General features: G+C 39.9%; 1 protein-coding gene across 1 annotated transcript in view; it reads left to right on the forward strand.

The window, feature by feature from the left end:
- Positions 1 to 22,585, forward strand: part of CFAP61 (cilia and flagella associated protein 61) — a gene marked incomplete at both ends in the record, with an annotated part of 286,170 nt that overhangs the window by 29,519 nt on the left and 234,066 nt on the right. The window contains 2 exons of the mRNA XM_080814415.1: positions 647 to 779; positions 16,929 to 17,088. Coding sequence (XP_080670541.1) covers positions 647 to 779; positions 16,929 to 17,088 — 293 coding nt within the window. The remainder of the gene's footprint in view (positions 1 to 646; positions 780 to 16,928; positions 17,089 to 22,585) is intronic.

Consider the following 22,585-nt stretch of genomic DNA (forward strand, 5'->3'; position numbering starts at 1 on the left):
ACGATGGTTTCTGTTCCCCATCTACCTTGATAGGAATAAAGGGTACCATGGGCCAGTACTGGGTAAATGCATTAATAAGGTTAAATATTCTTTATGCTGGTACTTCTCAGTCTTTAATACATAACTGTGTCGCTCCAGAGGCATCTATAAGAGGAAATTGTCTTTAGACAGTGGAATTCTTTTTGGGAGAGGAAGGGGATGCTGAGGACAAGGTCATAGAAATAGTGTTCCTTAAAACACAATTGGGAAATGCTGTCCCCAGCTTTTTGTCTTGTCTCATGACAAATGCTGCCTCATATTCCATATCCAAATAGCTGAATGTGTTCCCTTTGCCTGGAATTTTCTACCCCCAGATCTCTTGACATAGCTCTCTGCCTTTCTCTTCATTCAGGTCTCAGCTCAGATGTTCTTCCTCAGAGAGGTCTACCCTGACCACTTGACCCTGTCACTCCATCCCAGAGCTCTTACCCCTATTTGAAATGTTTGAAGGGATATCATAATATCATTCTGTTTCTCCTATTTGAGGGCAACTTCATGTTGTGAGTGTGTTGCTGTGTCCCTGGCATTTAGAGTGGGCTCTGGCACATAGTAGGTGCTCTACTGAAGGAATGAACAACCAACCTAATGAAGCCTTTGCATTAAACAGGGTAGAAGATCATGATGATCTCATGCCGATCTTTCTGCGCCATGACATGCTTCTTAAGGAAACTTACGGCGAGTACTTCCTGGCTGAACTGATAGAGGCCCAAGATGAAGAGAATCATGCCATCGTGTGTGAGGTTGGTGACTAATCCGCCTGGGGATGCACTTAGTGAGGGAAATGAGAGAAACAAGAAACATTTCTCCTGGTTTTTGCTTAGCTCCTCCAGAGCTGCCATCCCCTCCCTGCTTCCTGAAGCCCTTCCAGGTGGCTTGCCAGGCCCCCTTCAGAGCAGCGACATCACCCTCCTTCCCCATGTGACCTGGCTTTAGCTTTGTAGGTTTTTGTGAGATGCTTCCAGAGACTACCCTGCTGTGGACTCTGTGCCCTGCCCCTGAAGGTAGGGATGGAAGGTGGGGTGAAAGGGAGAGATTCTTGAGGGCACCTGGGGGGATTTCTGAGACCCCCAAGATCCCAGAGATCATAGACAAGCATCCTGCTGGCACATGGATTTGTCTGACTTAGAAAATAATTCCTTTTTTGTTTTACCAAAATTTCACACTTATAGAAAACTTCTAGAGACAAACCATGAGACTTTTAATCTCAGGAAACAAACTGAGGGTTCTTAGAGTAGAGGAGGTAGGAGGAATAGGGTGGCTGGGTGATGGACATTAGAGAGGGTATGTGTTATGGTGAGTGCTGTGAATTGTGTTAAGACTGATGAATCACAGACCTGTACCCCTGAAGCAAATAATACATTATATGTTAATTAAAAAAAAAAAAAGAAAGAAAAAAAGAAAGAAAACTTCTAGGCACCCAAATTCCCAAAATGGTAACATTTGAACACATTTGCTTTATCATTCATTCTCTTTGCTTGCTTTTTCTCTCTCTATATTTGTCTGTTTTTATATATAAACATATATATTACTTATGTTACCTGGTAACATAAATGTATGTATAATGTAATATAAATATTTTATATATATATATATGTATTTTTTGAACTATTTATTTATATATTTTTCTGAACCATTCAAGAATGAGTTGTGGGGCACCTGGGTGGCTCAGTGAGTTGCGCCTCTGCCTTCGGCTCAGGTCATGATTCCAGAGTCCTGGGATCGAGTCCCACATCAGGCTCTCTGCTCGGCAGGGAGCCTGCTTCCTCCTCTCTCTCTCTCTCTCTCTCTGCCTACTTGTGATTTCTCTCTGTCAAATAAATAAATAAAATCTTTAAAAAAAAAAATGAGCTGTGGATGCCACACCCCCTTCACCACTAAATACTTAAGTGTGTATTTCCTAAAAACAAGAATGTCCTCTGACGTAACTGTGGTACAGCGTTCAGGTGGAGCACCCCATTATTCTAACTACAGACCTTACTCCGATTGTATTCACAGCCCTTTTTAGCAGAAGTGATTCCTCCTCATCTGCTGCACTCAGGTGCCCTGTGTCTTCAGTCTCCTGTAATCCGAACAACTCCCCAGTCTGTCTTTGTTTTTCAGGACAATGACAGTTTTGAAGAGCGCAGGTCTGTCATTTTGTGCAGTGTCTCTCAATTTGGATTTGTCCATTGTTTTCTCATGATTTGATTTAGGGTGTAGATGATTAAATTTTGTTGTATGAGTGGCCAGCATTTCAAAATTAGGAAAGTATATGTAACAATTGGAACTTCTAGCTTCTCTGGAAAAATTGGAAGGTCTGCTGTTGGGCCCCAGTGGGTTGGCACTTTGGAGCAGCTGCTGCTGTAGACGGTGCAGGTAGGTGTCCTTGAGCCCATCACCATTCCCCGTGTGCCCTGGGGGTTCGCAACCCTCCTGCCCCTGAAGGGGCCGCCATCTTTCCCACTTTATATCAGCGTGGCCTTTGCGAACATGGTGGTTGTGACCACTGTTTCAGAACATGCTTCACAAGGGTCCTAATTCCACAGCATCCATCCCGGGAGGCTTTACTGAGGTGGGAGGTAGGGATGGCAGTAAAGAAAGATGGAACCCACCCTCTCTGGTTTGACAGCTGAAGACCCTGGGGTCTATCTACACCCAAGGGAGGAGGGGAGAAGAGACCCAGGTGAGAGCTGGCAAGATAGCTAGCTTTAGTGTGTCTCAGCTCAAAGCAGCAAGCGGGGTGACCTGGCCCCGTGGGCAGCCACTGTGGGCAACTCTGCAGCTCTTGAGACTGTCACTCATCCTTGCTCTGCCCCCAGGGCATTCACGGAGGGACACTCCTCCCTTACAGAATTTTAGCTAGCTGTGGCTTCCTTCTCTGCATCTGTCCCCACAAGATTTGATAATGAGGATCCGATCCTAGTTCTGATAGCTAAATATCAGTGTGCAGAGGTATCTTTAGCCCTTTGTGTCGGTTGGAGTGTGCTGAAATAGGCCTTCCTGAAAAATACCGTGATGGCATTCTACTTCATTCCCTACTCCGTCTGAACCTTTGGGCATTCTTAAGGGTTGAAAATGCTGAACTAGGGATATTCACAGCGTCTGCTCAGTGGTATGGAGGAATTGTCTGACTGGAAAATAACTGAGACTTAGTGCCTTAGGGTAATTAGGGAATGTGTGGTGACTGTTCATCTTTAGGAAGGATAGGGCCATGACCCCATGGCATCTGCTTTATGTGTATATAAGAAATGCGAGGAAAAGATTTTAAGGAAGTAAGTACTCAAACTTGGGCATGTGTTGAAATGACTTCTTGGGGTGATTAGAACACAGATTCCTCTGTGTGATATTTTAAGTCTGGGATAGGCCTGAGAATGTGCATTTTTCACTAGTTCCTGGGTGATAATGGATGCAGCTGGGTCAGGAACCACATTTGTACACTCAGTTTTAAAGGATTGAAGCTCTCCTCCAAATGACTCATTGTTGACTTGTATACAGGGATCTCACAAGGGCAGCCTTTTGTTGATGATTTTAGTAATCAAGAAAAGAAAGCAGTTGAAATGTGAGTGAAGATGTTCTCGTTGCATCACATGAGGAATATAGAGGCAGCTTCTATAAAGGCCTTTAAAAGAGGTTTATATAAGCTTGGACTGAAGATTGTTTTCACAGCAAACTAATCTTATTTTGAATGAATTTTTGTATTGCCTTTTGCATATCATAATAATCAACAAACATGGATAGAACCCTTGGGTACCCAGCCCTATACCTGAATACTTCATAGAATCTCAAGATTCAGGCAAAGATGACCACAAATTAGTTTGGTTTTGTTTTTGTTTTTCAAGTGGATATTTGACCTTTGCTTTGTGCCAGTTTATTGAAAAGTACTTAAAGGTGGAATTCAGCAGTTTTACTTCTAGGATGATCATCCAGGGATTCTTCATATGCTGATTTCTCAATTTGACAAAACTGTAAGAGCTATTTAAAGAATATTACTTTTCTTGGGAAACTTGGAATCAAAAGTTCTTTTATTCTGATAACATGATCTGTTTGAGGCGTGATTCTATATCAGCGGTTCCCAAGCTCAGTTTGTGTGAGAACCACCTGGGAGACTTTTAGACTATCCCCTTCCCAACAAACTTGTATCCAGAATGTATAATGAACTCATATAGTAATAAAGAGAAAAATGATCTAAATGAAATGTGGGCAAAGGATTTGAATAGACATTTCTCCAAAAAAGATATACAAATAGCCAATAAGCTCATGAAATGGTGCTCAACACCATTAATCATCAGGAAAATACAAACCAACACCACAATGAGATACCACTTCACACTTGCTAGGATGGTTGTAATAAAAGAGAGGGACGATAACAAGTGTTGGTGAGGATGTGGAGAAAGTGGAAGGAACCTTCATAGACTGATGGTGGGATTATAATATGGCACAGCCACTTTAGAAAACAATCTGGCATTTTCTCAAAAAGTGAAACATAAAATTACCATTTAACCCAGCAGTTCAACTCCTAAGTTAAAAATACATGTCCACATAAAGACATGTACACAAATATTCATAGCAGCATTATTCATAATAGCCAAAAAGTGGAAACTACCCAAATGTCCATCTGCTGATGAATGAATAAACAAAAGGTGGTATAGCCACACAATGGAATATTATTAGGAGATAAAAGGGAACGAAGGACTATGCATGCTACAACATGTTTGAACCTTGAAAACATTATGCCAGGTGAAAGCATCCAGACTTCAAAGACCACGTATTGTATGATTCTATTTATATGAAAGCCTAGGAAGAACAAGTCCATAGAAACAGAAAATAGATCAGTGGCTGCAGAAAGAGGTGGATGGGGAATAATTAATAAAGGGTATGGGATTTTTATGGGAGGGCAGGCGACAAAAATGTTTTGGAATTAGTGGTTGAAGGTATCTATCTTTGTGAATATATTAAAACTACTGAATTCTATACTCTTTAAAGGTTTATTTTTATGGTAGGTGAATTATATCTCAATTAAAAATCCTGATGCTAGGATGTACTTAGACGAAGTAGATCAGTTGTTCACGGTGAGACATAATCAGCATTTCTAAAACACTCCCCATATGGTCCCAGTGTGCAGTCCAAGTGGTGAAACAGTTATCTACATGCTGGAAAACAAAAACGTATCTGGTGAAGTACAGGATGACCTTAGAGAGATAAAGTCATTAGTTTCTTAAGGTGAGAACTGGCCCTAAATATTAGATTCTGAGGTCCTATCCATAGTATTTGTTTCTTCGCCATTGAAAGGGTTTTATTTTTCATATTTAGGTTTTTGCATTCTCCTTTAAGGATTTCCGTATGTTTTCATTTGACCTCTACCTTCAGGCTAATGAAAAAAGGAAAAGTCAAGGAATATTTGGGCCCAGCAGCAACATTTTGAAGACTATGTCTTTACATGATGAGGCAAAACTACTGAGAAGTAATGATTCATGCAGACCCCAGTCAGACCTTTTTTTTTTTTTTTTTTTTAAGATTTTATTTACTTATTTGACAGAGAGAGAGATCACAAGCAGGCAGAGAGAGAGAGAGGAGGAAGCAGGCGCTCTGATGAGCAGAGAGCCCGATGCGGGGCTCGATCCCAGGACCCTGAGATCATGACCTGAGCTGAAGGCAGAGGGTTAACCCACTGAGCCACCCAGGCGCCCCCCAGTCAGACCTTTTAATGACCAAAAGGGACAGTCCAATTTAGTCAGGCCTTTGTTTTTTTAGAGAAGGCTTTTATTTATTTGTCCCAGCTTTATTGAGATGTAATTGACATACACGATTATGTAAGTTTAAAGTGTACACCATGTTGATTTGATACATTTATATATTGTAAAATGATCACACTATAGCATTAGCTAACACCTCCATTGCATCACATAATTACCAGTACCTTTTTGTGGTGAGAATGTTTAAGATCCATTCTTTTAGCAACTTTCAAATATCTAATTCAATATTAACAATATCACTAAACAATATCACTAAAATCACCATGCTGTACATTAGATCCCCAGAACTTATTCATCTTACAACTGGAAGTTTGTGCCCTTTAACCAACACCCCCCTACCCCTTTCACTCATCTCCCAATACCTGGTAACCATAATTTTACTGTTTCTATGTGTTCTTTTTTTGATTCCACATATAAGTGATATCATATAGTATTTGCCCTTCTGTGACTTAAGCTTAGCATAATGCCATCACAGACCATCCATGTTGTTGTAAATGGCAGGATTTCCTTCTTTTCTCGTGGCTGAATAATATTCCATTGTATGCGTATCTTTTAATTCATTCATCTGTTGAAAGACACTTAGGTTGTTTCCATATCTTTCCACATGTGAATAATGCTACCATGGAAACGGGAGTGCAAATATCTGTTTGAGATCCTGTTTTTGTTTCTTTTGGATATATAACTAAAAGTAGTATTGCTAGGTTATATGGCTGTTCTATTTTTAATATTTTGGGAAACCTCCATACTGTTTTCCATACTGGCTGTAGCAAATTACATCCCTGTGAACAATCCATGAAGGTTACTTTTTTTTTTTTTTTTTTTTTTTTTTTAAGATTTTGTGTTTAAGTAATCTCTACACGCAACATGGGGCTTGAACTCATAACCCTTGAGATTAAGAATTGCATGCCCTGGGGCGCCTGGGTGGCTCAGTGGTTAAAGCCTCTGCCTTCAGCTCGGGTCATGATCTCAGGGTCCTGCGATTGAGCCCCACATCGGGTTCTCTGCTCAGCAGGGAGCCTGCTTCCTCCTCTCTCTGCCTGTCTCTCTGCCTACTTGTAAATAAATAAAAAATCTTAAGAAAAAAAGAAAAAAGAAAGAAATGCATGCCCTACCAACTGAGTCAGTCATGGACCCCATGAGTGTTACTTTTTCTCCATAATCTTGCCAATGCTTGCTATCTCTTGTCTTTGTGATGGTAACCATTCTAGTAGATATAAGGAAATATGTCATTGTGGTATTGATTTTCATCTCCTCATGATTAGTGAAGTTGAGCATCTTCTAATGTACCTGTTGATCATTTGTATGTATTCTTTGGGAAAAAAATGTCTATTCAGATTCTCTGTCCATTTTTAAATTGGATCTTTTTTTCCCTATTGAGTTGTAGGAGTTCTTTATGCATTTTGGTTATCGACCCCCTAATATTCCAGCATATGGTTTACAAATACTTTCTCTCACTGTGCGATTGCCTTTTCATTGTGTTGATTTTTCCTTTTGCTGTGCAGAAACTTTTTAGTTTGGTGTCATCTTTCCTATTAATTTTTGCTTTTGTTGCTTAGTGTAGTTTTGGTGTCAGATCAAAAAAATTGTTGCCAAGAACAATGTCAAGGAGCTTCTTCCCTACATCTTCCAGGAGTCATACAGTTTCAGGTCTTATGTTTAAGTCTTTAATCCATTTTGAGTTAATTTTTGTGAGTGGTGTGAGATGGAGTCCAATTTCAGTCTTCTGCGTGTGGATATCAGTTTTCCAAATACCGTTTATTGAAGAGAGGGTCATTTCCCCATTGAGTATTCTTGGCTCCCTTGTTAAATATTAGTTGCTTATTTATGGGTGTTTATTTCTGGGCTCCTGATTCTGTTCCACTGGTTTCTGTGTCTGCTTTTATCTTAGTACTGTACTGTTTTGATTATTATAGCCTTATAATATGATTTGAAATCAGTAAGTGTGATGCCTCCAGCTTTGTTCTTTTTTTTAAAGATTTATTTATTTTAATTTTTGAAGATCTATTTATTTACTTAAGAGAGAGAGAGAGAGAGCACAGGCAGGTGGAAGGGGCAGGGAGTGGGAGAGAGAATCTGAAGCAGACTCAGTGCTATGTGTGGAGACAACATGGGGCTGGCTCTCATGACCTGGAGCTCAAGACTTGAGGCAGAATCAGGGGTTGGTCACTTAACTGACTGAGCCACCCAGGTGTCCCTCCAGTTTTGTTCTTTTGATATCTTCTAGGGTTCTATACAAATTTTAGGATAGTTTGTTCTATTTCTGTGAAAAACGCCATTGGCATTTTGATAGGGATTGTAGTGAATCTAGAGATGGCTTTAGGTAATATGAACATTTTAACAATGTTAATTCTTCTAATCTAATTGTTTTTGATACTATTATGAATAGGATTGTTTTCTTTATTTCTTTTTCAGGTATTTCATTGTTAATGCATAGAAATGCAACTGATTTCTGTGCATTGGTTTCATATTGTGCCACTTTACTGAATTCATTTATCAGTTCTAACAGTTTTTTGGTGGAGTTCTTAGGATTTTCTATATATAAGATTGTATATCATTTTCCAAACAAAGACAGTTCTACTACTTTACTTACTACTACTTTACTGCTTCCTTTCTGAAGATTTTTTTTCTTTTTCTTGACTGATTTCTCTGGCTAAGACTTACAGTCCTATGTTGAATAGGAGTGGTAAGAGTAGGCACCCTTGTCCTTTTGCTGATCTTAGAAGGAAATCTTTCAACCATTCACTGTTGAGTATGATGTGCTATGGGCTTGTCATAAATGCCCTTATTCAAGTAAAGTATTTTTCTACTATATTTATTGAGCATTCTTCTCATGAAGGGATGTGATATTGTCAAATGCTTTCTCTGCATCTTTTGAGATGATGATATGATTTTTATTTTTCTATTAATGTATCATTTTTATTGATTTGTGTATATTGAACCATCCTTGCATCACAGGGATAAATCCTGCTTGATCATGGTGTATGCTCCTTTTAATGTGCTGTTGAATTCACTTTGCTAATATTTTATTGAGGATTTTGTGTCTGTATTTGTCAGGGATATTGGTCTATAGTTTTCTTATAATATCCTTATCTGGCTTTGGTATCAGAGTACTGCTGGCCTTATAAAATACTCAGTTTTTAGGAAAGTTTGAGAAGTATTGGTGTCAATTCTTCTTTAAATATTTGGTAGAATTTACCAGTGAAACCATATGGTCTGGGGCTTTTCTTTAGCAGGAGGTTTTTGATTGCTGATTCAATCTCTTTACTTATTTATTCATCTGTTCATATTCTCTATTTCTTCATGTTTCTGTCTAGGTAGGTTGTATTTTTCTAGGAATTGATCCATTTATTTTAGGTTGTTCAATTTGTTGCCATACATTTGTTCATAGTAGTCTCTTATGATCCTTTATATTTCTGTATTACCAGTTGCAATGTCTTCTCTTTCATTTCTGATTTTGAGTCTTCTCTCTTTTTTCTTAGTCTAGGTAAAGATTTGTCAATTTTGTTTATCTTTATAAAAATCAACTCTTAGTTTCATTGAAATTTTGTACTGTTTTCTATTTCATTTATTTCTGCTCCAATCTTTGTATTTCCTACCTTCTGCTAACTTTGGGCTCAATTTCATCTCGTTTTCCAAGTTCTTGAAATGTAAATTTAGTTGTAGATTTATTTTAGATCTTTTTTTTCTTGATGTAGGCATTTGTTGCTATACATTTACTTCCTAGAACTGCTTTTTCTTTTTCTTTTTAATTTTAATTTTAGTTAACATAAATGCAATATTGGTTTCAGGAATAGAATTCAGTGATTCCTCACTTATATACAACACCCAGTGCTCATCACAAAAAATGCCCTTCTTAATACCTGTCACCCATCTAACCCATCCCCCACCCACATCCCTCCATCAACCCTCAGTTTGTTCTCTATCATTAAGAGTCTCATATGGTTTGTTTCCTTCTCTCCCTTTTTTTCCCTGTCCCATATGTTTAGTTGTAGAACTGCATTTTCAACATCCCATAGGTTTTGGTATTTTGTCTTTCCATTTCTGTTTGTTTGAAGATATTTTTTTTATTTCCTTTTTTATTTCTTCTTTGGAACTTTTTTTTTTTTTCACTTTCCACATATTTGTGAATTGTCCAGGTTCCCTACTGTTACTGATTTTCTGTTTTAGAACATATAAAAGATAACTTGGTATGATTTCAGTCTTCTTAAATTTGCTAAGACTTGTTTTATGACCTAATATATGATATATCCTGGAGAGAGTTCTGTGTATGCTGGAGAAGAATCTATAGTCTGCTGCCATTGGATGGCATGTTCTATGTGTGTCTGTTAGGTCCATTGGTCTAAAATACTGTTCAAGCCCAACATTTCCTTGTAGATTTTCTGCTTTGGATGTTCTATCCATTGTTGAAAGTGAGTTGAAGTCCCTTACTATTATTGTGTTATCTGTTTCTCCCTTCATATCTTTTAGTATTTGCTTGTTATATTTAGGTGGTCTGAGATTGAGTTTATATATATTTATGATTGTTATATCTTCTTGACAAATTGACCCATTTATCATTAATGTAATGACCTTCTTTGTCTCTTGTTTCTATTTTTGGCTTAAAGTCTTTTTTGGCTTCCACTTGCATGGAATATCTTTTTCCTTCTCTTCACTTTGAGCCTATGTGTTTTCTTAAAGCTAAAGTGAGTCTCTTTTAGGCAGCAAATAGCTGGGTCTTTGTTTTCCTTTCTTTTCTTTTCTTTTCCTTTCTTTCTTTTCTTTTCCTTTCTTTCTTTTCTTTTCCTTTCTTTTCTTTTCTTTCTTTTTTCCTGAGAGAGAGAGAGAGAGAGAGAGAGAGAACATGAGTGGTGGGGGAGGGGCAGAGAGAGAGAGACAGAATCCCAAGCAGGCCCCATGCCTAGCATGGAGCCCAACATGGGGCTTGATCTCACAACCCTGAGATCATGACCTGAGCTGAAGTCAAGAGTCAGTCACTTAACTGACTGAGCAGATGCCCCTGCCATCTTGAATTCTTTATCTGGTAACTTAAAAGTCTCAATGTCTTTGGGTTTGGTTACCAGGAAATTATGGTGTTCTTTTGGTGATGTCATTTTCTTGATTTTCTCATGTTTCTTGGAGTTTTTCATTACTGTCTTCACATTTGAAGTAGCAGTTACCTCCTCCAGTCTTTACTTTATTCAGAGGAGACATATCTCTGTCAGCCCTGCTAGAGATCCTGAAGAGTTCTCAGATGTTCCATGGATAAATTGGCTCCACTTTTCTTGCTTCCTCTTGTGGCAGACTTTGTAAGCTCATATGCATTCTCTGGCTCTTACAAAACGCCAGGCCAAGTGCTGACAACCTCTTTTATTTCCCCGGAGGTAGCTGCTCAAGTTTGTATTCTCTCTCTGGTCACAGACTGATTTTCTGCAGTCCTCACTAACCATTTGCTAAAGCCTGCTTGTGGTGCTGTTAGGAGTGTGCGGAGCTGGCCACAGGGTGGGATGATGTGTGGGTAAGGCACACAGGTTGCTGGGAGTTCTTGTGGGCCAGTTGAGGGGTTTCATGGGCAACATATTCCTAGCCATTTGTGGACAGGCTTCTGATGCAATTCACAATGCAGTTAAGAACCGGGTCCCTTTATTGCCCTCCAAGAGTACTATTTGCTGCTCTCCCTAGCCTCTTTCAGCGCCCCTTGTCATAGAGCTCCCAATTAAGTACTCTGGTTGAAGTAAAAGAGAAATGGGCTTCTTTGGAAGAATCCCACACAGCTGGGGAAGCTAGATGCTCACTCACACTCACACACTCTCCCTTTTTCCCATTGGATAAATCATATGCCCTTTTTCCCATTGGATAAATCATACACCCCATAAGCTGTGCCTCACTGGGGATGTGTGAGATTCATTTCAGTGAATCCAAACTCATAATTTTTGCTCCGGTGGAGTCCTGGAACTTCTGTGGAAACTATACTTTTTACAAAGACTCTTTCCTCTGCAAATGACTATCTAAGTCTATATTCTCCAAGGGCTTCTGGACCATGGCCAAGACAGGCTAGAGCCAGTTCATAATCAAGATCGAGGTGTGTCTGCCTATTTCCTCATGCGCAGTGGTCAAAACTCTTCCAGATCCCTTGGTGTATGGTATGCATGCCACAGCTCCTTCAGAGGCTCTTTTGTTCATGGTTGGATGCCAGATGTTTACTGTTGAGCTTGGGGACAACAACGATGGACATCTTTATGCCACCATGATGCTGATGTCACTCTGGAGAATGCTTTTAATACTTTCATTTTAAGGTGCCAGTTTCAACCCAAATCACTTGTGTTAGTGTTATGAAAAGCAACTGCAGTGACTACCTCCACATATTTTCCTTTCCAGTCACATGTTACACATTTTCAGTGTATGTAACATCAGAGGAAAGTTGCAGGCTGAAAATTGTGGTCCCAACCCTGCGAGGATCCTTTAGTGTCTCTAAAGAGGCGAATGGAGCCCGGCCCAGTTTCTGAGAGGCCATCTTACCCCAGAAATCAGATGCTTCCCATTCTGTGCAGAAGCGACCATGGACCCTGGACCTTGATCTTTAAATGGAAGGGCAGAAGCGGGACCCCCTTAACAGGAAGGAAGCCAGTCCAGGACGTGGGAGCACATCTCCAGTTTCTACTGAACTATATCTGGTGTCGTTTTTGTTTTTTTGTTTTTTGTATCTGGTGTCTTAAGCCTTTTTGAGTACAAGATCAGTGCTGTCACTCCCCTCCCACCTGCCTCCTGAACCCTTCTCCCAACCACTGGACTTGCTTTGGCTGGCCCTGTAAGCAGTGGTATGCAGGAACTAGTTCATTCTGCCTCACAGAATGTTCAATCCTCAAGAACTTTGCAAGCTGGTTGTTAAACACAGCCTTGGATTAAAAATTAAATTATATAAACTTGCAGTACAGTCATACTAAAAAACAAAGTTAATACTCAACACTCATCACTTCCTAATTATTTTATTATTATCTTTGCCCTTGAGATTATTTATGTGTATCGTCTACTATATAATAGTGGCTACTGGGCATCCCTTCCCAACTCCCTGTTCAGTAACATCACATTGGTAGCTTAAAATTGGCCACAATGGGAATATTTACACCACAGAGATTGGCAAATTACTAAATCAAGGCTTTCCCCGCCGTTGCTGATGAAGCATTTATGGGCAGCACACCGTGCTTACAGGTGACTGATGCTGACCAGAGATCACAGAACAGAGTGCATCAAATCTGTCTTTTCCCACACTGGCCCCTGGTAGTTATAGGCCATCCACATAGGATGCCTGGGACCTATGCCTGTGCCAAGTAGGAAACCCTTGACTAGTTAAAAGTTTTTAACTGTGCAGACTTTCTTTGACTTGATAGCTACTTGGGAGGAGTTTTGAGTTATCACTGTGCTGCCCAAATTACTTCTCATAACTTTATCCTGGCTTACCTTGACATCTGGTGTTTACTCCAAACTGAAATTTTGGGGAAGGGTGGTTGGAGGCCAAGGGTGGCTCCTAGAGACAGATGGGCAGAGCGTCTGCTCTGGCATCATCCACAGCATGGGCAGCAGTGGTCCGAATAGAAACACTGACCTGCGGGTGGGCAGAGCCTGCCAACTCAGCCCTACCATTGGCGTGAGACAGAGGGGATCAAAGCTGGCAGTGGTTACAATAAAGGCCCCCTCATTGTGGAGTATGGTCAGCCAAAAGGGGTGAGTGACTATAGGGCTTTTTAGAAGGAAGCGCAAATGATACAGGGCACACATGTCTCTCGATGGACCTGTGTGTGAAGACAAGGCCATGCATGTAGGAATTTCTAGCAACCAGAGCTTAATGTATCCTAATATATATCCTCACAGGAAAAACAAAAACAAAAAGCAAAACTTTCAGTTTTGCTCTCTTAGTATAAGAGAACAGAAGACACCTTTGTGGTAGATAGTTAGCTCTGTCAGACAACAGTCAACAATCAATGCCTTTTGATTATTCAAGTAAAGAAAGTTTGCTGACTCTGTTTTTCCAGAAAAACACACATACACAAAGATGAATTTGAATACTCCCACAAATTCATATTTCAGACTGGTGGTTCTCAACTCTAAATAGTTATTTGAAAGAAACTCAAAGGAAAAAGCAGACATTTCCACATTATGTCCTTGCTCTGTTGCAGTTCATAATTGTGAACTTTTGTGAATTGTCACAACCCAGGATGAATGATGGGAATATAACAGGTTGTAGAATTGGAGAACGTTGCATCTTTGTTCCTAATGGCAAAACATGTTTTTTCTCATTTTCATCAGAATGTGTGATCCATGCCATTTGAAATCAAATTCCAAACACAATGAGCCATTAGTGTAATAGCTCATTACTAACAGCGGTCTTATAAATAATACATTCTTACCATGCACATGCAGCTTGCCGTGAAGCCAGCAAAAGGTATTTCGGGCCATCAAAGTTTCGTTGCGCCAGCGCGGCTGTAGATTAGAAGGACATCTCCATGTGAACCAAGATGGTTGCCAATTTTCCCTGCCGAGAGTGAGGCTGGCCGTCTCTTTCTGCACATATGGTAGATGGATTGGTTAATCAGCGTCTGCTGAGTCTTGGGCCTAAAATTACAGAGAAGCCAGACAACTGTGGCTACGCAGCCTTTGTTCATGAGTGCAAACAAGAAAAACAATCACTTGTTATTTGGGAAAAAAATTAAAATGTTTATTTTGGACTTTTATTAAAGTGTCAATGGCTTTATAAAACAGCTGTGTAAATCCTGCCTTGTACAGCCGGTGTCATTGTGGGGTGGGAGCAGGGGCTGTAAAGAAAAGGGTATGCACGGAAAAATTAATTTTTAAGAATTCCTCTTGTATTTCAGTATTAGGGAGAAAACGAAGGGAGTCTCACAACTATTTTTCAAACCCATGTTTGAAAACAAATGTCTTCAACTACAAGACACATTTGAGAACAAATACTTTAATGCCTGAGTTTTCTATGTGTCATGTAAAAAACTGAATATTGTTGTAGCTTAATTTTGTGCTTCAGTAGGTTAAAATATTAACCGTTTCCTCTGACTGACATTTATGGGATGATACTGCATTCTTGGGGTTTGGGAATGCCTATGATGAGTTCTTCTGTTTCCTCTACAGAATGGTTGTCTCAAGAAATGCAGCCTGAATACTTGAAGAGTAGAACCTAGTAATACTGGTTTCTAACAGGAGCTGTCAGTCAAATCAATCAACCAGAATTTGCTTAAAACCCATGTTATAATTCACAGGAGGAGTTATTTATGCACAATTTAGTTTGCTGTCTTCTAATTTTAGTGAAATATAATTGTATAACATTGCATAAATTTAAGGCTTACAATATAGCCGCTTGATATATATATATGGATGATATGCATATACATATGTATGTTATGTGATATATATAAAAGTATGTATATTGCACAATAATTACTACAGGGAGATTAGTTAACTAAAGAACTAGGCATTCTTTGTTGCTCTCTTTTAAAATTTTAAATGCTTTCCTTGCAGGGAAGAATGACATACAGAATTATTGAAGGGACATCATAAAGAATTTCAATCACAGATATCTGTCAGTGTGGACTATGATAGAGTTAAATTTCGTTGCTTTGTACCACTACCAATAATAGTTGTAGATCTGCTAATTACTCGTTACAAGACAACGTGTTTTCTCAATTTCTGACACTTCTGACACCAAATGTGTAGGGTTTTGCTTACACCAACCAAATTTTCAGTTCCCTAGAAACCAGCTGGGTGTCCTGCAATTCAGTGCTGTCGCTCCCAGGAGGTAGTGTGGACCTCTCAGGGTAAGGGCTCAGGCCCCCCAAGACTGCCCCCACTTCAGGTGCCGGTCATAAGTCTCAGGTGGTCACCTGTACTGCTAATTGAATGGCTATGAATCAGAGGTTCCCACAGCCCCCTCCTTTGGTGTTGATACTTTGTTAGAATGGTTCACAGAGCTCATGCAAGCACTTGACTTACTGTTGCTGGTTTATTATAAAGAATACAGCTCAGGAACAGCTACGTGGAAGGGATGCATACAGCAAGGTACAGGAGAAAGGGCCCTGAACTTCCATGTCCTCTCTGGGCATGTTTCCTCCCAGCATCTCCACGTGTTCACCAACCCAGAAACTCCTGATTTCCCTTGTTGAGGGGTTTTTATGGTGGTTCCATTAATGATTCATTGTATCATTGGCCATTGGTGACTGAAGTCAATCTCAAACCCCTACCCCCTCTCCAGAGGTCAGGGGGAGGTGCCGAAAGATCCAACCCTCTAATTAATCACATGTTTGGTTTCCCTGACAATCAGCTCCCATTCTCCAGGAGTCACCTCATTAGCATAAACATAGGTATTACCAAAAGGAGCTTATTAGGAAAAATAAAAGATGTTCCTCTCAGGAAATTACAAGTGTTTTAGGGGCTTTGTGCCAGAAACCAGGGATGAAGACCAAACATGTATTTCTTATTGTATCACTCTGTCCCAAGTATCTTCCTCTCTGTGTATCCTTCATCAGAGGCCTAAAATCATGGGACTGTTGTAAGAGGTTCAGACCCAGGTATCTCTTCAGATGCTAAGAGGTGATGTATTTGTAAATCATACCCATATGGTGAACCAGTGTTGCGAGTTTACTTCGCTCAAACATCCCCACCAAACCTCTTTGCTCACATCTTTTCCCCAGAAGACCATCCAATCAAATAAATGAATGAATTCAAGAAAATCAGAGTTCCATTCTGAAAGAGTAGGTGACCATGAACATCTCTGAATCCAGGGTCAATTGGATGGAATGATGGCTGGTCTTACAAAGACTGTGCATGCTAGAGGGGAAGAAAGTGGACAGGAAGGATGGGCTTGCCGTGGGATAATCAAAAGGATATGGGGCAGGTCTGGGCAAAGAGGGCACATGTTCTTTCCCTCCAGAACTCTAGCAACTTCTCCAAGTTACATATCCACTTCTAGGATTGTTCACAGAGGTCATTCAGTGGACATTTTTTGGAGCATGTTGTATGTGCTATGCATAGTGCTGGACACTAGAGCTTCTACCTTAAATATCTCAAGGTGCCTGCCAAGCTACCAACTGCCTGCATGCTGTAGGCTCCTGGAAGTGTCGTGATGAGAATTCATTTGGAGTCTGAGAGAGTAATGAGATGTTTTGGATGTTTCAGGTGGAAGGTGTAGCTGTCGGGTTCATGAGTGTGTGCTCAAGAGTGAACATGCAACTCCTGCATGAATGCTTTGACCTGGGGCCCTTCCACGGACTCTGTACCCCACACGCCGATGATGTTCTGCAGCCACCGGAAGAGCAGAGTGTTAAAGGAAATCAAGGTACAGTGGCTATCACAGGAACACATCAGCAGTTACATCCATGCCTTCTACACCATTGTGCGTTTTGAGGAGTGGGGCAACTAGATGGCTTATTTTATGTCTCCTTCTCCAATTCCCTTGCAGGTATCGTTTCCATGGTTAATCATATCAGGTTCACCCATCTGTGAGCACAGAGGGCCAAAAGCACACAGGTGTAGGCTGAGATGATGGCTCTACAGCTTAAGGTTCCCTAAATTCAGAATTCCTGCCTCAGAATAGTCATTGTGAATAATTGATAGTATTTTGGCATTTTTACACACACACACATATCAAAATAGAATGTGTTTTTTTTCAAGTCAATAACTTGAGAAGTTTTGTATGGTTTTAAGTTTCAATCCCACCAATTAATGCTTTTGTGTTTGTGTCTTTGACAAATTATATAGTACAAGTCTACTGCAAGTATAGTCATTTTAAACTTTCTTTAAATTATTTCTAGCCATATGAAATAATAAAAAAAAATTAGGTAATCTCAGACTTTAGTATTTTGATGAGATCTTCCTACACTATGGATATCTTTCCAGGTAAAGTGTTTCCATCTTAAACCTGGGATATGTTAATTCACTTCTCTAAACCTGGGTTTCTCTCTTTGTAAAATGGGAATAATAATAATACCTCCCACATAAGGGAGTTGTGAAGTTTCACTGAGATTACTCATGTCAAGGGCTTTACTCTGTGTCTTTTTTTTTTTTTTAAAGACTTTATTTTGAGAAAGAGCGCACATGAGCAAGGGGGAAGGGCAGAGGGAGAAGGAGAAGCAGGCTCCTTGCTGAGCAGGGAGCCCAGTGGATGCAGGGCTCAATCCCAGGACCACGGGATCATGACCTGAGCTAAAGGCAGCGCTTAACCAACTGAGCCACCCAGGTATCCCTCTACTCTGTGCCTTGAGCAGACTTAGTGCTCATTAAATGTTGACCATCATTGTTAGTGATAGTTTGCAATTGGCCTTTCACCTGTTTGAGCTTTCTAAGGTTAAAATCAGGGCATTTTTGAATTGCTCTGCTTTCTCATGTCTGAAAGATGATGTCAAGATTGTTCAAAAATAGGAAGAGGAACACACTAGGCACTGGCAAAGCACTTGTCAGTATAAGCAATGGCAGGTGTCTGTCTGGCTGATCTTATCCCCTCAGTGGGAAACCACTTGCATAGATGTGCACATCTGAATGTTCACACTCATTACAGAGAACGTATGGAGCCACAGATGGAGAGGTGTTTCCTTTTTGTACTGACGACCACACTCTTGCTAAAAGAAAGGTTTGAAGTCATTATTTTTTAAGAGTGAAAGCTGGCTTGCCATGCGTCTCAGTGAAGAGATACTGGAGTGCTCTAAAGAACCTTTCAGGGGCACCTGGGTGGCTCAGTCAGTTAAGCGGCTGCCTTCGGCTCAGGTCATGATCCCAGCATCCTGGGATCGAGTCCCACATTGGGCTCCTTGCTCGGCGGGGAGCCTGCTTCTCCCTCTGCCTACCACTCTGCCTTCCTGTGCTCGTGCTCTCTCTCTCTCTCCCTCTCTCTAACAAATAAATAAATAAATAAATAATCTTTAAAAAAAAAAAAAAACCTTTCAGTATGACACAATTCTGAACCATAAGTTATTTTTGTCACTTTTGAGTGCATAGATTCTTCTTGAAGGCAGCATTATATAGGTTTTATGGCTCAATTTTTTCATGCATAAAATGGAGACGAAAATAGCATCTAACCCAAAAAGTTATTGGGAGACTAACTGTTAGAATCTACATGATGGGGGTGCCTGGGTGGCTCAGTGGGTTAAGCCTCTGCCTTCAGCTCGGTTCATGATCCCAGGGTCCTGGGATCGAGCCCCGCATCGGGCTCTCTGCTCCGTGGAGAGCCTGCTTTCTCCTCTCTCTCTGCCTGCCTCTCTGCCTACTTGTGATCTCTGTCTGTCAAATAAATAAATAAAATCTTTAAAAAAAAAAAAAGAATCTACATGATGTGCTCAGCTCAGTGCCAAGCACAGAGTAAGGCCTCAAAAAATTCGTTTGTATCTCTGCCTGTGACTATGGTTATAAAAAACAAGTTGAAAAGTTAAAGTTCTTTCCAGTGTGTTTCTGAGTAACCCTGAGACTGCTATGATGTTCCATACATAGAACGAATGGAAAATTCCAATCTTAGAAACTATATGGGGAAACAAAGTTCAAAATTGAGGCTGAAGCCTGGACTTTAAAACATACACTTTATAGCCCAGATATGGGAGCTGAAGGAAGTCCTACCTCTACCACCTTTAATATTTTTACTTAAAATTCCTTTTCTAGGACAAAATGGGAAGTAAAGGAAATAGGAAAGCTCTTGTTATCTTTTGTGCCTTGTTTATTTTTGAAAATCCAGCTTTATGTTCACTGATACAAAGATGATTATGAAATTGTCATCAGGGAGCACTATTATAGGCTTCCAAATAACTCAGGGATGGATTCAGAAATCATCAACAGCTTATTATATCTAAGAAAAGAGTCATCAACACATTTTGCTGCCATCTTCCTTCAACAACAACAAAGAATGAGACTCCAGAGAAAATTCTAAATGTGCTATTATGTACTGTTCATTGTTTTTCTGATGAAAGTCTCAAGTTAAAAAAAATATAATTTTTCTAAAATATGAACTAAAATTCTTGTTTCAAATGAGCACACATCATTGTGCTTTATACCTTGTGTTTTGTTTAGCACTTTCTACTTTTCAAAGGATTGTTGTGTATGTTATCTCATTTTATTCTCATAACTTGATACAGGAGACTAGGACAGGTGACATTGTTTCTCTTTTATACCCATCCAAGCTCACGCAAGGTTTTCAAGCTCATCAGGGGTGGATGGACCTGGAGCCCAGCCCCAGCCCTCTCTGCTTGGCAAGGTGACTTTTTATCTTGGATGGCTTTGTAAACTCCAGTGGTGTGTCTACTATATCGGATACTTGATCAGCTTTCTTCATATCAATAAGTTGTGTAATGAGTTACCACTTTAAGGAGTTCTCAGTCGCCCACCCATTTCCTTCAAGCTTTTGTGTGCATGTGTGTGTGTGCATGCACGCACACCCTCTGGACAACTTCCATGTGCTGGAATCTTCACCTCTGTGTCTGTGGGATTTTCCAGAGCTGTGGAAGGCTTCTCTGCCCCATGCAAGAGGCAGGCTGGAAGGGCCAGGAAATTAGCACTCCATGACCAGCCTCTACTTCCCTGTCTTATGTCCTTGTCCCCCTATGCCTCTTTCTCAATCAACTTCCAAATAAATGGTTGTACTGGAGTCCCTGACTCAAGGTCTACTCAAGACTAGAGACTAGACACTGCATGTCTAGTCTTTTCCCATCAGCTGTGAAAACATTTATTTTTACACACCTTTTAGGAGTCCAGGTATAAATACCCCAGCTCCCTTACTTCATAGGTGGGATAACTCTGTGACATTAGTTTTGTACTGTCTCGCAGAGTTCCTTCTTCCCTCTGTGGGATTGGTTTCCAGCTATTCCAGTGGTAATCTGTGTAATGACACATTGCTTACCAGCTGCCTTTTCTTCCCTTTCTCTCTTCCTCACCCCCTGCTGATGCTTCCTGGAATCACCTCCCAAATAAACCACTTGTTCTCAGATCCTTGGCTCAAGGTCTATACTTTCCCCACCAGCTGTGAAACTTGCAATATCATACCAATCTCGAGCCTTCTGAGCAGATTAATGTCAAGGCTCAACATTCTTAAGCCAATATAGTGGCCCTCCCTCTTCAGCTACTTACCCACATTCTAATCAGCCAACTAGCTATTTGTTATCTCAGCCATATCACAAGTTTTCATTGGATTTGAAATGAATTCAATTTGCATTTTACTTCCATTTTTCAGCCACTCATTTTGCATATATAACCTTTTGCACACACTCATAAACGTTGGTTTTTATCTATGAAAACTTGGGACTAAATTGGGACCAACAGGAACAAAGTTTGAGGAGGCAGATTTTGTCCCAATATAAAGAAACTCTAGTAAAAGTTTATTTACTTATTTTTTTGTGTGTAGTGAAAAGCCTAGTTTAGAAGTAGCAGTTTCTCCCAATTTTGGAAGAATTCATTAAGAAAGAGTCATAGATGCTTAGGAAAGATTTTCTTGTTGTGTGGGAGATTGTACTAAATGATATTTAAGATCCCCTAAGATGCTAAGACTATGTGAAAACTCAGTAAACATACATTAAGATATTGCATATGCCTGGTAGTTTATGTGTGTTTTCTTCCAATAATAATAAAATGGCTCAAAACGGTATTATTTTTCCAGTTGACCCCACTGCTGGCCCTGCCCAGTGTTTGAAAATCACGCTGTCTTTTATCTGCTGCATCATCACAGTAAAGACTTTGGAATCAGAATCGAGCTGGCAAATTTCTTGTAGTACATAAGGCAAAATAGGGCACAGCCTGCATTTCTGCAGCTGTATTGGCATTGCCACATTTACTGGTTTAAAAAAAAAAAGCCAAGAGCAACTTTTGTTTGTCATGCAGGCTGGTGTGTGTGACCTGGGGAGCAGAAGTCTCAGGCTCAGATCTGTGAATGTCATTATGTATGCAGGGCCCACTGTGCAGAATCTCTGTGGTACTGATGTGCCCTTGGCAGGGAGAAACTTGGTTCTATATAACAGAGTTGTGGACTTTCAAAAGAAGAATCAGTGTAGCTCCTTGTAACCAAACCACTCAGAAAAAGTGTTGCTTACTGTATATTTAAAAGGCCCTTCAAATGTGATTTTCTTAATGTATCCATATAAAACATAGCATTATTGCCTTTTAAATTTTAAAATTAAAATTAAATTAAATTAAAATTTAAATTAAAAAAAATTATTTTTTGTCAGGACATGTTTCTTTATGTCTTATTTAAATTTCTTTGGACTTCCATTTTTTTCTTACCTCCAATTCTCTCTGTAGGAGGAAGAAACATCTGAAACCAGTTTCCAGTGCCAGAGTTAAAAAACAATAGCTAAATCAAATCTTATTGTGTCTCAAATGGCCTTTTAGCTTTTCTTCCTAAGGTTCCATTTTATATGCCTGGGTTGCCTTCTGTTTCACTTTATTTATTTATTTATTTATTTATTTATTTATTTATTAGCATGGGTACCAAATATGGATGAAACACTTGTGTTTAGAGCATAGCAGTATTTTGCCAAAATATTTGCATTATATATCTCAGAACACTATTTTAACACCCAGTACATTCTGTAGTTATTAAGTGACCCACTTAATTTGCTGCGGCTGCCCTAGCAAAATACCGGCTTAAAGAATAGAAATTAATTTTCTCACAGTTCTGGAGGCTTAAAGTCCAAGATCAAGGTGTAGGCGAGATCAGTTTCTCCTGAGGCCTCTCCTCTTGTCTTGTCGATGCTGTGCCTTTTCCCTGTGTCTCTCACATGGTCTTCTCTTTTTCCGTTTGTGTCCTAATCTTCTTATAAGGGTTCCAGTAATATTGGAGGAGGCCCACCCATATGACCTCATTT

Source organism: Martes martes, assembly GCF_963455335.1.
Source record: "Martes martes genome assembly, chromosome: 9".
Taxonomy (NCBI): domain Eukaryota; kingdom Metazoa; phylum Chordata; class Mammalia; order Carnivora; family Mustelidae; genus Martes; species Martes martes.